General features: G+C 44.3%; 1 protein-coding gene across 10 annotated transcripts in view; it reads left to right on the top strand.

Moving 5' to 3' along the window:
* The window catches only part of MAP7D2 (MAP7 domain containing 2), a 136,049-nt gene that overhangs the window by 115,798 nt on the left and 3,499 nt on the right, over window positions 1-16,752 (top strand). For 9 of the 10 annotated variants that reach the window (XM_002719944.5, XM_008272429.4, XM_002719945.5 and 6 more), the window contains 8 exons: window positions 468-835; window positions 1,471-1,603; window positions 8,325-8,544; window positions 9,473-9,577; window positions 10,960-11,016; window positions 11,781-11,859; window positions 12,360-12,546; window positions 15,365-15,640. In XM_002719944.5, coding sequence (XP_002719990.1) covers window positions 468-835; window positions 1,471-1,603; window positions 8,325-8,544; window positions 9,473-9,577; window positions 10,960-11,016; window positions 11,781-11,859; window positions 12,360-12,546; window positions 15,365-15,614 — 1,399 coding nt within the window. In that variant the 3' untranslated portion in view covers window positions 15,615-15,640. The remainder of the gene's footprint in view (window positions 1-467; window positions 836-1,470; window positions 1,604-8,324; window positions 8,545-9,472; window positions 9,578-10,959; window positions 11,017-11,780; window positions 11,860-12,359; window positions 12,547-15,364; window positions 15,641-16,752) is intronic. The other variant, XM_070067180.1, reaches the window with a different exon arrangement.

The following is a 16,752-nucleotide window of genomic DNA, read 5'->3' as shown; positions in this document are numbered from 1 at the left end:
CTCTCAAAGAATTAGCCGAATCTCTCAAGAAAGACATCCATTCATGAAGATATTAATCCTAATGACCTAATCGCCTTCCAGTTGGCCCCACCTCTTAAAGATTTGACTACCTCTCAGCATTGTTGTATTGGGGACCAGTCTTCTAGCACATGTAACTTTAGGAAACAAACCATATCCAAACCACAGTACCCATCCTTAGGTTATGGTTGAACCTAGGTGAGATTAGGACATGTTCTCACCAGCTAGTCTTACTACAATACTTCCCTTTCCACCACAGCTATCTTATAAATACTGTATGTCCCGGGAGGGTAAGAAGACTTTAAAGACTTTTGAGGATGTGCTGAGCCTTACATTTGTTTCTCCAGAAGGATGAAGTTATTCCCCTTTGTGGAACCAGGCGTCTTAAGAACATAGAGCTCTGTGGTGAGGCCTGGTAATCATCTTACAGCATGTCTTTGGTTTTCCAGGACAACTTCAAAAGCATATCCGCCATCTCCAAAAACGATGAAGCCACCATACCTAGGGTCTCCCGTGAGATACCGCTTTCCTGCCCTTCCCAGCCAAGAAGTGCTCAAGAAGAAAGCAGAGAAAGAGAAGAGCAACAAGGAAAGGGAAAATGCCTTGGGTCAGCAGGTGGCTGCCCTGCACGTGGAGGAAGCCCCAGAGAAACACATAGCAGATAAGCATTCCAGTGAGAAGCACGTGGCCGACAGGCGCACCAGCGAGAAACATGTGGCTGATAAACGTGCCAGCGAGCAGCACATGGCTGAGAAACACATCAGTGAGAAGCACATAGCAGACAAGCATGCAGGAGGAAAGGCCGAGATTAGTACAGGTAGACTTTTGTCGACGCTACCACTGGCCCTAGACTTATCCTAGATGGTTCTCCCTCTGGCACAATGCACAGGCCATTCTCTCATACTTGGGGACAGAGAGGAATTTTCCCCCGGAACAACTTCATTACCTCATTCTTCTTTCTCAGGCGTGCCTGTTGTTTCTGAGTCCTCCGCAGTTTCCTGAGAACCCCCCAGAGGAGACCTAGGAGCTGACTCTACTCTTGGCTGTAAAAGCTCACAGAGTGTTAAGACAGGCTCATTCAGCCATCATCTGTACTTCCTGATAATGAAAACTGCAAAAAGAAACACTAAAGAAGATAATGACCTTCTTTAGTCCTTAACACTTGCCTCTATGATGTAGTAAGTTGACTCAGATAGTGGCTGCTGTGGTACATGCCAGTGACCTTGTCTCTTCTCACCTTTCCACTACCCTCTGCTGTGAAATTTGTCCAGGGCTACAGCCAAGCTATTGCAGCTTCTCCTGCTCCATGACTGATTGTGCTGGTCCTGGCAGTGTTTCCCTTCATCACACTGGGATGGGTTTTTCATGTCCCATTGGCACATTCTGTGTACGTGGAATCATTAGGTTTGTTTTTCTTGATCGTTTGCTCTTGATACCTCTCCTCTGACACAGCCTTGGGGAAGCCCACAGCAGGCACCACTGATGCAGGAGAGGCTGCAAAGATCCTGGCTGAAAAACGGCGACAGGCCCGGCTGCAGAAAGAACAGGAGGAACAAGAACGACTCGAGAAGGAAGAACAAAACAGGTACACGAGTGCGCAGAGTTTTGTCCTGGTCTTGTGTAAAGGCTGTGCTAGAAAGAACAACTTGTGTTTCTTTTTACAGTTTCGGTAATGCTAAAACCTGAGCAGAAATACTGGAACCTAAAATCCTGCTCTGCCTGGAAGGTGCTTGGGAATCTGTATCATATCTTAGATATAATGATCAGCAAGGGAACTTTACTGTTTTCAGAGAACCTGGAAACTTACAGCTCTTGGATCTAAATATTGGACTTTGAGACTCAAAGTCCTCATAAAAGCTTTTAGGGGGATTTAAGCTTTGTTTACACATTAAGATTTTCCCTGGAAAGATAGGACGTTCTGTATATAGAGGTCTTGATTCTGCTCCTCAAATTGTTTTCTCCCCCAATTATCCTATTTTGCATTCCAGAGCGACAGGGGATGGTGTGGGGGGGGGGCAGTGTCAACCTCATAGTCCATGAGCAGCGAGCCAAGAAGAGCCATCCTGGAGCAAGCTAAAAGACATAGCAGTGGTCCCTAAACCTTGGAAGGTATCAGAATCGTCCCAGGGAACACAGTGAAAATACATGGGCCTGAACCCTGTCCTATTTCAGGAGCTTGCCCGTGCTTGGGAAGCACTGCGGTGTTAATACAAGGGCACTTCGTCACCGTCCAGTCTTGCCTTTTCTGGTGTCTGTATTCAGAGAGGAGTACATGCTAGTGAACAAGGTAGATTTTTATCATTGAATTGGTAAAGGAAGCTCTTAGGATAATCATAGCGTACAGTCAGTACTATTTAGATAATCAGCATGATAGCAAGTGATACTGTAGCACTTCAAGGCCAGCACTAAATTTTGAATAATCCTTTAGTGGCCTAGGCAAGTCTTTGTGGTCTCTGAGTACAGGTTTGTTGATGAATTTCTTTAAAAGAGTGAGAGGTAACTAACTCCCTTCTGCAAATTCCAGGCTTTTGGTCAATATTGGTAGATTTTTATTTTGTTGTGTAGTATATTTCAGCTGGTTTGGGTAGGCCATAGATGTGTAAAAGGGGGGTCACAAGAGATGAAGATGAATCACTGGACCTCCAGTGACAGGCCTTTGGTAATCACAGACTTTGGAGACATTATACAGGCTCTAAGCAGGTGAGTAACTTGATTGTTGCTGTGTGTTGAAGAAGGTGAAGTTCTTTGCCTTCCAGCTACTACATTTCCTTCACACCCAGCTCCTGAATTGATTGTACATCTTCTCCTTATTTCCTCAGTTCAATTCAGTGTTTCTCACACCTGATATTCTTCCATCTACTGAACTCCTAATTGATTTCTTGATTGGCCTTGATCATGTCAAGCTTGCCATTGTTCCTCTAGCCTCTCAGTCTCCTCTCCTCACTCTTTCTTTAACTATTTGACAGACAGAGTTAGTGAGAGAGAGAAAGGTCTTCCTTCCATTGGTTCACCCCCCAAATGGCTGCTACGGCCGGAGCTGTGCCCATCCGAAGCCAGGAGCCAGGTGCTTCCTCCTGGTCTCCTATGCGGGTGCAGGGGCCCAAGCACTTGGGCCATCCTCCACTGCCTTCCAAGGCCACAGCAGAGAGCTGGACTGAAAGAGGAGCAACCGGGACTAGAACCTGGTGCCCATATGGGATGCCGGTGCCGCAGGCGGAGGATTAACCAAGTGAGCCATGGCGCCAGTCCCTGCTCTCCTCACTCTTCATCCCTTTAAATGTTGTCTGGGCTCCTGGCCCTCAGCCCTTGACCAGCTTCTTGCCTGACAAGCCCTCCCAATACTCTCTCCTGCTCTGCCACTGTCTCTGTAGTGCTGCCAGTTTCCTCTGGCTTCAAAAGATCTAAGGGTCACTTCTCATGCAACAGTTTACTGTTAATCCTTTGATGTGCTATGCCAACTCTTCCCATCTCCCTTCATACCTTCATTTTCCCTTTGCTTCATGTATATCATCTATTTCTGAAGCTAATTGCAGCTTACTTTATAAACCTTGTATACTTTCTAGGAAAAGGAGGGTCCTAAATAACACTTGCATATTGATGGATGTCTCCCTGACTCTGTGGCTATGGCCTGGGCTCTGTCTAGAGCTGTACTGTCCACTACTATAGCCTGTAGGCACATATGGTTACTAAAATTAAATTAAGGAAAACTATGTAAAATTCATTTCCTTCAGAATACTAGCTGCATTTCAATGCACAGTAGCTACATGTGGCTGGTAGCTACTGTATTGAATGGTGCAAGTCTATAGAACAATTTTCTCATCATCATAGCAAGTTCTATTGGATAGCATTAGGGGGAGTATATTGACTTCCATAGCTCAAAAAAAAAAAAAGTGGTCAGGGGACTGGCATTGCGGCATAGCAGGTAAAGCTGCCACTGGCATCCCATATGGGCCCTGGTTCATGTCCCAGCTGCTCCACTTTCGATTCAGCTCCCTGCTAATAGCCTGGAAAAGGCAACAGAAGGTAGCTCCAGTGTTTGGGCTCCTGCTACCCCACATGGGAGGCCTGGATAAAGTTCCTGGCTTCAATCTGGCCCAGCCCTGGCCATTTTGGCCACCTGGGGATTGATATTCATTCTCTCTCTTTCTCTCTCTCTCTCCTCCCACCTCACCCCATAACTCTGAATTTCAAAGTAAATAAATATTTAAAAAATAAGTTGGCAGGTTCTAAGTTAATGTTAAGGTTTGATTCTAAGGACTTAGGAGAACGGTATACTCAATAACAGAGGAAGGAAGGGCAGGAGGAACTGATTTTCAAATATACAGAATATCCGTTTGATTTTCCATAAACTAAATTTAAGGTGCTTACAGAATATCCAGGTGATTGGAAATGGAATCGAAGCCTGGGACAAACGTAAAAAAAATGAGTGCAATACACTTGACCCAAAATCAGTTTTCCTCTCTCTTGCCAGAATATGAAGCCTTGGGAGGTGAGAAAGCAAGTACCAGACAACCTGGGGCTGGAACACAGCGGATTCCTCTTGGAATAAGATCATCCTCACACCTGTTGCATGTTTAGAGGCAATAGTTAAAGCCACAGAAATGTGATTGCCAGATGAGAGAATATAGTGAAAAATAAAGATACTTGAGCCAAACTGTGGAAAGCCCAATTATTATCACCAGCTGGTGAGAGAAGTGCCATCCAAGTCAGGGATAGGAGACACTCCCCTTAATAGAAGGACTGACCAAGAGTCTGAACAACTAGGCCCTAAAAGCTAGTCCATTCCCAACTAACAGTGGCATCAGGGCTCTCTCAGAAGCACACAGAGCAAGGTCAGCCCCTGGACTTAAGGGTGACCCAAAATATAAAGTACAATTCTTAGAGCTGAGATAACAAACCTGAAATTCCAAGTCTACATGGGGAAGGCAGTGGCAGAAATTAACAAGCAAGAGATCTTACTGGGATTCAAAGATCACATTAAATGACATGAAGAAGCCAAAATATCTGCTAGGGGCCCACATCAGAGAATATTCAAGTAAGGCAGCCCCTATGAGCAACATCATGTAGCCAGGCTGATGCTCAGTATCGAAGCAAGAGCTAGCCCCAGCTCTGGAACTGCAGGCAGAAGTCCTCAGAGCTGCTCAGACCTTCTCGCTGGCTGAGCTTCCAGGTAACAGGTGGTTTTGGTGTGACCTAGAGCAGGTAAGGGCCCGTCCCATTTGTATTAGGAGGGAGGCAGGGTAACATGGCATTCCACTGCACAGGGCTATAGAGGACCATATGGGAGGGATGTTCAGTGCTCTTGGCACCTAGGAGACATGGCGAGGCTGTAAAAAAGCTATTGGTCTTGCAGTTCAGGAGATGAACAAACATTTTGGAGGGAAATTGTTGAGAAGAGGAGACATAAAGCAGCTTAAGAGAGGTAAGAGTGTGGAGGCCCTGAATATAAGGGGAAAGCAGGTGAGAAAAGATGAAGATGGTTCATTTGGATGCCTGAGATCTGTGTATTTCGGTAGGCCATGGAATTGTGCAAGTAGAAAGGTGAAGCTGGCAGAGGGGGCTAGGAGGAGGAACATGGAGTGGCAGGAGGATGTGGCATTCATAGCACACATGGTGGCGCTTGTGATCCTTTGCATCTAAGCAAAGGGAAAAGGGAGATTTTCTGAAAAGTAATCCTACAGAGAAGAGAGGTTTAAGAAACTCAGCTCAAGTCCCCTCTGTCTTCTCTACAAAGTGGTCTGGTGATAGCATCAATGTTTGCACCTTTCTATAACCAATGCTTGGCAGCTCAGGAAGAGCATGAGTTGTCCCTGTGACCACCAAAGCCTCGAGTTGAACATCAGAGTGATCTCGGTGCCACCTAAGAAATGCTGGGAAGGGGATCCGAAACTTGGAGGTCACTGAGAGAAAAGAACATAGTAGACACAAGTGAACTTCATGGTGTTAACCAGAGAAGGTCAAGGAGAAAAAGATGGAAGAATGTAGTGAGATGAGATTAAACAAGGTTAATGTTGATGGTTATGCCTTTTTAAAAATTGACTTTTAAGCACATAGGAATAAAGAAGAGACCAGTGAAGCCCACATACTCATCTACCAGATTGAACAAGCCAAAGTGGAACACGTGTCAGTGATATGAGCAAGGTACCACAGGGTGTGACAGAAGAGGGAGTGAAGACGAGAGGGCCATTATACAAAGACCCCCACTAATCACCAGTGACAGGGACAAGGAATACATCCATTAAGTACCAAATGATGATACTGATGCACAGTTTTATGGTACTTTTTACTTAGTCGGTGAGAAAGCAGGGGTGGGCTTGGGGAATGTCAGGATGGAGAGGGTAACAGCATTGCATGTAGGTCTGGTGAACTCTGAAAGGAACTTAGTAATGATGGCAATGGCAGTGGACTGGTTGTGGCCTATGGCAGAGGGCTGGTGGGGAAAATGGTGAAATAATATTCTCTCTGGTTTCTTAAGCAGGCAGAAAAACAGTGTTCATCTTTGGAGAGGTTTGTGAGGGACCTGGTTTCACATGGGGAAAGCCAATTTTTTGCTTAATTTGAGAGAAGCAAGGTGTGGTTAAGGGAGAGAAGTTTCCAAAAGGACAGGATTTCCATAGAGGTACCATGGAAAAGACAAGCAGGGGCTGAAGGCCTGTGGGGAGGGATTTATGTTTAGGGTGATAATGAGAATGATAGAGATTTAGGGGCCATAAGGGTATACTGTGTGTATATGTGTCTGGGCACCTCTGAGGTCCTGAAGGTAAAAGTGGAAAAAACTGGATTCTCAGATCTGGGAGATGAAGATAACAGATCCTTTGTGAAGTAGTTTGTGTGTTAATTTCTCTAAGACAATCACAGATCCTTTATAAAAGGATAAGAAGTGAAACAATGCTGTGATTCACTTTTGGATAAATCTTGTTATCAACACAATTATTTTTTATAAGCCTGTGTTGGATGAGTTTCTTTCTGATTAGGTTCAATAAAGTTCTTCTCCAGAATATCTATGAATACTTTGAATTGTTTCGCAGTGTTTGTAGGCACTGTGATCTCTGTTAACACAGGGTATGTTACCACTTACCATGATGGCTTTTATTTCTCTGATGATGCATAGGCTATTAGCTTCCATGATTCCTGAAGCTGACCATTAGGATGGAAGGATATTCTTTTTAAGTCTTGACCTGTTTATAACCATAAAACGACACCCCAATAAGTCAGTGACACATGCTTTCAAATAAAGGTAATTTCTAAAAACCATACAGATGTTTAGATTGTACTTAAGGACTTTGGAGGTTGGAGGGAGGATTTGTTTTAAATCATAAAATAAGCTAACATTTGAGAATCTTTTAGAACCAGGCATTCCCATTCACTGTTTCATTTAGCTTTCACAGTAATGCCATGGAATAGTAGTATAACTATTCCCATTTTTTTAAATGGGCATCAGAAATGTTGAGTGACTTTCTAAGTATGACACAGTGAATTGGCACAGTTGGAATGCAGTTTAGGTCTTACCCATATATCATATTGCCAGTGATCACCCAAGGAAAGTAACTCATATGTGAGCAGGAAGAACATTAGAAATATAAAAATAAACCTTGCTTAGACTTTACAGAATTTTCCCTCACTGCGGTTTAGGAACCATTCATCTATAGATGAAAATGTATAAACATCATTTGATTTTTTTGGATAGCAAGAATAGAAGCCAAAATAGATTTTAAAGATTGCTGAAACAAATTGGAAATCATGCTTTGATTTCTGTATTAAATGTCAAATTTCTTTTGAGTGTTTTCTCCCATTTTCTACTGCACAAGTCATACCAGTTAGAACCCAAAGTGAATTTTTTTGTGCTTTATAGTCCCTGCTCTTACATTGCTGACTAGAACATTTGTGGCCATCGTGACACTTCCTATTTTATCTAGCTTAACTTGATGTTAAATATTTATTTTGCTTAGTTTTTTTCTTTAAGAATTATTAAAATAAGAATAATGGGGCTTGACTTCTTGGCTATTGTGGTAATTTCTAGATTGACTGGAGAGCATATGTGTGTGTTCACTACAGCATATTTTCCAGATCAATACATCCTTAAGTCTTTGTGTTACACAATTAAAAGTCAAGCCTGATTAATATTTTTTGATAACTGTATAGACAAATGGATTTCTGGGAAGGATGAATCAGTTTATTAGGTGGATACAATTGCAAATGCGTGTATTTGTTGATGTATTCAGCATTACTCTGCTGCCAGCACACAGTTCTTTGGCAGTTTGCCTTTTGAGTGTGTCATCTTCTAACAACAATTATGTTCTCAAAAGGCTGGAGAGAGAACTGAAAAGAAAGGCAGAGGAAGAAAGGCTTCGCCTAGAAGCAGCAGCCCGTAAGCTGGAAGAGGAAAAGAAGCAGCAGGAAGAAGAGAAAAGAAAGGCGGGAGAGGAAGCCAAGCGGAAGGCTGAGGAGGAGCTGCTGTTGAAAGAAAAGCAAGAACAGGAAGAACAAGAAAAAGAAAAGCAAGAAAAAGCCATGATTGAAAAGCAGGTACTGCAGCTTTTCCTTGTTTTTCAAGGGCTTTAGTTACTACTAGGAAAATTTTGTTAAATTTGAGTGACTCAATATTTGACATTTTTTCTTAAACTGCTGGGCTTGTTCTTAAATATAAGTTACTGAGACAGTCAAAGGGAAGTTGGTAATGCTTGTCATCTGTTGGTTTGGGTTTCCCCAAAGGCAGACTCTGGGATAAGAATTTGGGTTCAGCACTTTTCTGGGGGAGGGAGTCCTAAGAAGCTGGTAGAGGACTGAAAGAAAAGTCAGTATCCGTGCACTGGTGAGCAGATTACTATAGGCAGCTGGAATTCAAACCTTTTGAGACCCTCTTAAGAGGTTGTAGATAGGAGCAGGCATTGTGGTGTAACAGGTAAAGCTTCTGCCCGCAATGCGTGCATCCCATATGGGCACCAGTTAGAGACCTGGCTGCTCTACTTCCAGTCCTGCTCCTTGCTAATGTGCCTGGGAAGGCAGTGGAGGATGGCCCAAGATATAAGATCTCACTCATTCTCCTTCTCTCTCTCTGATTCTGCCTTCAAATAAATAAAAATAAGCCTTTTTTTAAAAAAAGGCTGTAGATCATGGCTTAGAATTGTCCCTCTGTAGGATGAAGAAATGAGACTACTTAGTAGCTCCCATCCCTCACTGAAGAAGGTCGCTCCTTAAGGAATTAACTCCCCGAAACTTCTACCCACATGCACACTTTATGGCCAGAGTCTGCCCACAGACACTGAAAGATATCAGCCATCTGTGGGAACTGTCTGCAGGTACTTTTGCATGGTGGACCAAGGGTACATGAATGAGGCCCAACTATGTCTTCTGTGTCACAAAATAGATTGTATAAATCCACATTGAATATCAGAGCAGGTGATAAGGTAAAGTCCAGGGAATTACTGTGCCTTGGTTTCCTTGTTTCTATCAGAAAGAAGCAGCAGAAGCAAAAGCCCAGGAGGCAGCTAAGCAGTTGCGTCTGGAAAGAGAACAGATCATGCTGCAGATTGAGCAGGAGCGACTGGAGAGAAAGAAGGTAAGGGATGAGGGATCAGGAGGATTTGGGATGAAGCAGGAGCAGGAAGGGCATCCAGTTCTGTTCCGCAGTAATCGGAGAGAGTGCTCTTAGAATTGGGAATGAAGGCAAGGATGTGGAGAGTGGTCACATCTTCTGTATCTTAGCTCTTCTCATCTTGGGGTCTGAGTTCCTGAGAGATTAGTGTTTAAAGCTCTATTGTAATTATGGATTTATCTATTTCTCCTCTTAGTTCTATCATTTTTTGTTTCAAAGTATACAAATACTTTGAAGCCCCATTGTTGAGTAAATATACATTACAGGTTATTATATTTTTCCTGTTCAGTTGACCCCTTTATCATGAAATGGCCTTCTTTATCTCTAGAAATACTTCTTGTCTTAAAATTTGCCTTTGCGGGGCCGGCACTGTGGCGCAGTAGGTTAATCCTCCGCCTGCAGCACTGGCATCCCATATGGGCACCGGTTCTAGTCCCGGCTGCTCCTCTTCCAATCCAGCTCTCTGCTATGGTCTGGGAAAGCAGTAGAAGATGGCACTAGTGCTTGGGCCCCTGCACCCACATGGGACACTGGGAAGAAGCACCTGTCTCCTGGCTTCGGATCGGCACAGCTCCGGCCATTGCTGCCATTTGGGGAGTAAACCAACGGAAGGAAGACCTTTCTCTCTATCTCTCCCTTTCACTGTCTGTAACTCTACCTCTCAAATAAATAAATAAAAATAAAAAAATAAAAAAATTTGCCTTTGCGACCTTTCTATGATTAGTATCTGCATAATAGATTTTTACATCCTTTTGTTTTAAACTATGTTTCTTTATTGGTATATCTCCTGTAAGCAGTATATATTGTCAGGATTTGTTATTTTAATCTAATTTGACAGTATTTTTCTTTTGATTGGGATCTTTGTTCCATTTAAATTTAATGTACGTATAGATAAAGTTGGGTTTAAGGAAGTGGCTGATTATAAAGGTCCATTCTCATGTGTCCTGGGCCCTGCTTTGGGTTTGTTTTGCAGTAGGTCTAGGATCTGGGAGACCAGCCTGTGGCCTTCCCTCCTGAGCTGTACCCCGACTTTGCTTTCTGGAGGTTGTTCCCCTTGAACAGTGGGTGATGATTTGTTAGTTTATAGTGAACCTAAGAAAGATGGGCTGAGTTAAATGTTGATTCTCAGATATGTACTGCTTCACTTCTCAAGCATGTGACAGTGTGTGTAGGGCCAGAGGTGGACATCTGCAAAAACCAATGGAAAACCTTTCTGTACTTTTTGTGTTCTGCTGACATTTGTCTTGTATGAGTTTTCTGAGAAAAGTGGAATTGCCTATAGATCCAGCTATTTGTATATGTTTTTGGTCTGATGGACATCTTACTTGATTCTTTTTGCTTTCCAGAGGATAGATGAAATCATGAAGAGAACAAGGAAGAGTGATGTATCTGTAGAAGTAAAGGTAGGAATTCAGTTGTCCATTTTAATAGTTTATGCACTGACTAGAAAAGGAGAGCAGGATTTCATTCACTGAATGAAATTGTAGGTCTCAGAATTAGCCAGAAAAAAATGGACTCTACCTACTTTGTTCCTGGCTAGGTTAAGGAGTATATTTGTGCCTAAAAGGGAATTTTTCAGTTTCACTGATGTGAAAGAGCTCAGAGAAATAAGGGTAGGGTGGCAGGAAGAGCCACCTTGGCCCATGAATAAAAAAGAGACATGATAGCAAGAAAATTACCATAAAACAGGATGATGCTCCAATAGGGCTCCAAATATACTCTGATGCTTTTAAAAAGCACTTTGGGACCGGTGCTGTGGTGCAGCGCGTTGAAGCCCTAGTCTGCAGCGCTGGCATCCTATACGGGCACTGGTTGGAGACCTGGCTGCTCCACTTCCGATCCAGTTCTCTGCTATGGCCTGAGAAAGCAGTAGAAGATGGCCCAAGTTCTTGGGCCCTGCACCCATGTGGGAGACCTGGAAGAAGCTCCTGGCTCCTGGCTTCAGATCGTTGCTGCTCCGTCCATTGTGGCCAATTGAGGAGTGAACCAGCAGATGGAAGGACCCCCCCCACACACACACACACACCTTTCTGCCTGTCTCTCCTACTCTCGCTGTGTAACTCTGACTTTCAAGTGAATAAATGAATCTTAAAAAAAAAAAGCACTTCAAAAAATTCTGTATAACATCAGCCTTCCTTTTTGTCATCCACCATCTGTTTGGTTTCAGAAAGAAGAACCCAAAGTAGAGATTCAGCCTCCTGTATATGTGGAAAATAAGATAAAACCAGTTGTCCCCAACAAAATAGGTGAGCGATGCATGCTGCTTGGGTTCTTCCTTTCAGCGGTGAGAGTTCATAAGATTTCTAGTAGGGAAAAGCATCTTTGAATCCCCAGAGTGACTGTCAGCAGGGCCTGTGCAGTTTTCCCTTCTGGGACATCTCCTTAGCACAGGGGCTGTCAGCTCCATTTGAGAACCACAGGGTTCCTCAGTTACTCTAACAACCCCAGCGTCAGAGGCCTGCTCTCTGCTGGCCTAGGGTGCTTTTCAGGGGCCCGACTGTTGCTCAGGTTTTATTGAGACGTGGCTCTGCTCTTCTCCAGGGCCTCCACACACATGCTGATGATGTAACTGGTTCTCTTCCCTGTGTGAAGGTGATGACGTGCATTATTTGTGGTTCTTTACACAAAAGATGTTGCACTGTCGGTGATGCAAAGGATTAAATGAACTGTCTTGACGTGTATTTCCTGTTGTTTCATTGTTGTGGATATTTTATGATTGACATGAGAACTTTGTGTTCTCAATCAGAAATCAGTGGGTTGAACACCTGCCAGGAAGTTGATGGCATTGGGCACACTGCCCCAGAAACGTTTCCTCAAGACATTTTCTCAAATGGGATTAAACCAGTTGGGGGACTCGTCCTTCTGGATGCCCTTGATGGAAAATCAAACAGTTTAGATGATTCAACTGAAGAAGTTCAGTCTATGGATGTGAGGTATGTCAACTTGTTTTATATTTCATTAAGTTTTCCTTCTTCTCCAAACACTGCCACTGTCTTTTAAATTGGTTTCTTCATCTCACACAATGAAGTCACCTAAAGCGGGTTGTGGTTGACAGTACAGGAAAGTTATCAGCAGTATAAAGCCAGTGTCTCGGGTTAGATTTCCTAGAAGCAGAGCCTGGAATAGAGTTTCTAGGCACGTGGTTTATTGGAGGAGAACCCTCAGGAGAAAGGAGAGGGAGGGAAGTCACCAAGCAAACATCCTATATGGAGCTCTGGAAGATGACTTTCCATCCAAGTATTGTCAGATTAAGAATAAGGGAGGTGGCTTTTGCACCACTGTGTCTGTCATTGCTGTGCCCCCACCCCCCACCCCAGGGTAGGAGATGCAGGTCAAACTTTGTGGACACAGAGTCCCCCATCAGCTAAAGGTGGTTGTCTGGAGGAAAGGTGACCACTTTTGGGTCCTGAGCAGTCAGTTCTCTCTGAGGTGGGGCAGTGGAATGGGGGTAGGTATTGGATGCATAAAGGTAAAAGGGCATCTGGGTGAGACACCAACAGGGTCCACTGTGCCCTGTGTCTAGTGTTTAATAAACTTGTCATTGGAGGCTTAGTAAAGGCTTAGTATTGGCTTCCAGATCCTACAATCTTCAGGAATTCTTTTTTTTTTTTTTTTTTTTTTTTTTTTTTTTTTTTTTTTAACAGGCAGAGTGGATAGTGAGAGAGAGAGACGCAGAGAGAAAGGTCTTCCTTTGCCGTTGGTTCACCCTCCAATGGCCGCCGCTGCAGCCGGCGCACCGCGCTGATCCTGGCAGGAGCCAGGAGCCAGGTGCTTTTCCTGGTCTCCCATGGGGTGCAGGGCCCAAGCACCTGGGCCATCCTCCACTGCACTCCCTGGCCATAGCAGAGAGCTGGCCTGGAAGAGGGGCAACCGGGACAGAATCCGGCGCCCCAACCGGGACTAGAACCCGGTGTGCCGGCGCCGCAAGGTGGAGGATTAGCCTAGTGAGCCACGGCGCCGGCTCATCTTCAGGAATTCTTAAACTTGTATTATATTTGTAGATGACATGACCTGGGAATGACTGGGACAGAGACATTGGAACAGCAGCTTTGGGCAAAGCATTTGGAGTGCGGGTTGGCTGTCTCAGTCAGGAGGGAATGACAGTATTTTGTAAAAACTCTGCCAGAGTTCCAGCCTGCTAGAGCTTAACCTTCTCTTCCTGGCTGTGAGTTCTCAGCTTTGTACCTGCGTAGGTCTGTGCTTGCCTCCTGTAGCATGCTGCTTCTAGGTACCCACCTCATCTACCCTGGATTTGAGCCAGACACGTGAAAATCCAGGGTCCAACAGTCCCATTACCAGTAGAGCAAGTCCTGTGCAGACTGAGAGCAGGCACATTCGGCTCTTACCTGGATCTTCTACCTGCCATTCCCCCGCATTGTGACATCACAGCAGGCTTACCTTACTGGTGCTACTTTGCCCCCAGTAGAAAATAACTCTGGCACCTTAAGGGTTAACACAGCATATCCCCAGCCCCATATTAAGCCAACCATGCCTATTTTATGTTTTAGGGGAGGGAAAGGGGTAAGACATGGCACCACTGGCCTGGCATTCAAGAAAGTGAAAGGGCTTTCTGTGTTAACTAAGTTCTCACTTTTGCCACCTCTTAATTTAGAGAGAGGTAACTCCTAGAGGCATGCTGTCTTCCCCATGCTCTGACCAACTGTTCATTGTGGAGAAAGGGGAAGATGCAGCTGGTGTTTCTGCTAATGAGGCAGTGCGCCCAGCCTCTGGATAGCCCAGTGGTGTCAGGTCAGCTTCTGCCCCTTAACCAGACGTAGGTGCCAGGGAGATAGAGCTGCTGAGCTTCTGCAGGTCAGCTGGTTTTTCTAGATTCTTCTCCAAGATCTTGTCAAGGAGGAAAAGAAGCTGGCAGCAGCCTTACTCTGACTGTTAAGAAACTTCTAGGGATAGGCCCTCAATTCCCAGCCTACCATTCTGTGCCTGGATTAGCTCTTGGTAGGCCTGTAACTGATAAAGTGGATGAAATGCCTGCTTTCATCTCTAGGGATAGAGGTGGGACAGAGAAAACCAGGCTGAGCTGAGCAGGAGCTGGATAAGTCAGGGTGCATTGAAAGCCTGGTTTTACAGAGGAAGCAGTGAGATCCACTCCGCAGGTGACTAGATGGATGTTACCTTAACTGAGTACTTCCTTTGGGTGGTTCCACATAAACTCTTTCCAGCGTGATCACATTCATACTCACAGGAGCCCTGGTAGGAATAAATGATGGTAGGACTCTTCCCATTTTACACGTAGGAAACAGCCAGGAGGGCGCCCAGGAAAAGCAGCTTCCCCAAGGTGGCACTGCCAGAAATGCACCACATGAACCCCACCTGCCCCTCACTGTTCCCTTCCTCACTTTCTGTTGAACTTTTAGCATTTGCCCTCTGTTTGAATGTCCCGTTTTGAAAGTTCTGGAAATGCCTTGCTTCTCCGTATAGAATGCTAGTGCCCCTGGGGTTTCTTCCTTTTACCCTTTGGCTTTCACAGCCCTGCTCAATCTGCTTCCCTTGTTCTCATCCGTGGAGGTATAACTTCTCAAATGTGAACCCGATTTTTTTTTTACAGTGTATTACACTGTAAAAAATATATGTTCTAGAAGAGTATTTTAACACAGTATTACACATGGAATAATAGGATAAATATGTTGTACTTAGTTCTCATATTTCTCTCTCTCTCTCTCTCTCTCTCTCTCTCTGTGTGTGTGTGTGTGTGTGTGGCGTATATGTCTATGTTTCTGTCCTGTTTACTAGTCCTGTTTCAAAAGAAGAACTTATATCCATACCAGAGTTTTCACCAGTGAATGAAATGATTCCTGGGGTGTCTCTAGACCAAAATGGAACTGGTAATGCCCGTGCACTTCAAGATCTCTTAGATTTCACTGGGCCCCCCATGTTCCCCAAGCGATCCAGTGAAAATCTCAGCCTGGATGACTGTAATAAAAACCTTATTGAAGGATTTAACAGTCCTGGCCAAGAAACTACTCTGAACACCTTCTGTTGACTAATGCAGCATCCCTTTAATGAAAGGTACAGTCTTTTGATCTTATTCTAAATCTCCAACTGGGGTTTGTGAAGATAGGATTGGTATCACTGAGCCTTCTGGATGGTCAATTTTATGTGAAAACTGTAAACACAAATATATTGTGGCATATACTGTGGCATATATAAGAACTGAGATAGCTTTCAAGTAGTCATTTTGTATGGGAGTCTTCAACACTGTGCCTGAGCTGCCTGCCCCTGTCTTCTGGAGTGTGTGGACAGGGAGGCTGAGAAGCACTGGCTCAAGGCTCAAGGTTTAACCACTCCCTGACTAGAGTAGCACCTTTTTTTTTTAAAAAAAAGATTTACTTATTTATTTGAAAGGCAGAGTTACAGAGAGGCAGAGGCAGAGAGAGGGAGAAGTCTTCCATCTGCTGCTTTACTCCCCAAATGGCCACAATGGCTGGAGCTGGGCCAATCTGAAGCCAGGAGCCAGGAGCTTCTTCTGGGTCTCCCACGTGGGTGCAAGGGCTCAAGGACTTGGGCCATCTTCTACTGCTTTCCCAGGTCATAGCAGAGAGCTGGACCAGAAGTGGAGCAGCCGGGACTTAAACCAGCACCCATGTGGGATGTGAACACTGCAGGCTGCGGCTTTACCTGCTATGCCACAGCGCCAGCTGGCCCCGAGTAGCGCCTTTTTTAAAGCCAAGGAGAGATTGCTCTAATGGTGTTGCAAGCAAAATACATTTCCCTCCTTAGTTTCCTCAGTGATATCCCACATTTCTTCTAGAATCATTCATAAACATTGAGGAATGTTGAACCATATGATTTACTGTTCTGTTGATTCTTCCAAAGCAGACATCAGTTCTTTGGTCATACCTGAGGGAGGCAAAGGAGAACTGTAGTTTATGCCCTGAAGGTTTTCAACCACCTTTGGCCTTTTTTCCTGCCAAAATGCTTCTAGAAGCTATTCTTATTTGAATCAGAGTTATCTGTGGATTACATATATTCTGCAGTTATGTAGACTTTGTTAAACATACTTAACATTTGTTTTATTTGAGTTTGGGGTTTATTTGATTATGAATGATGAAAACATAATTGGAGTCTATCACCACATCCTTTTTAAAAAAATTTATTTATGGGGCTGTTCATGGCATAGA

Source organism: Oryctolagus cuniculus, chromosome X (genome assembly GCF_964237555.1).
Source record: "Oryctolagus cuniculus chromosome X, mOryCun1.1, whole genome shotgun sequence".
Classification (NCBI taxonomy): domain Eukaryota; kingdom Metazoa; phylum Chordata; class Mammalia; order Lagomorpha; family Leporidae; genus Oryctolagus; species Oryctolagus cuniculus.
Note: the sequence above shows the minus strand (reverse complement) of the source record. Positions and strands in the feature narration are given on the sequence as shown.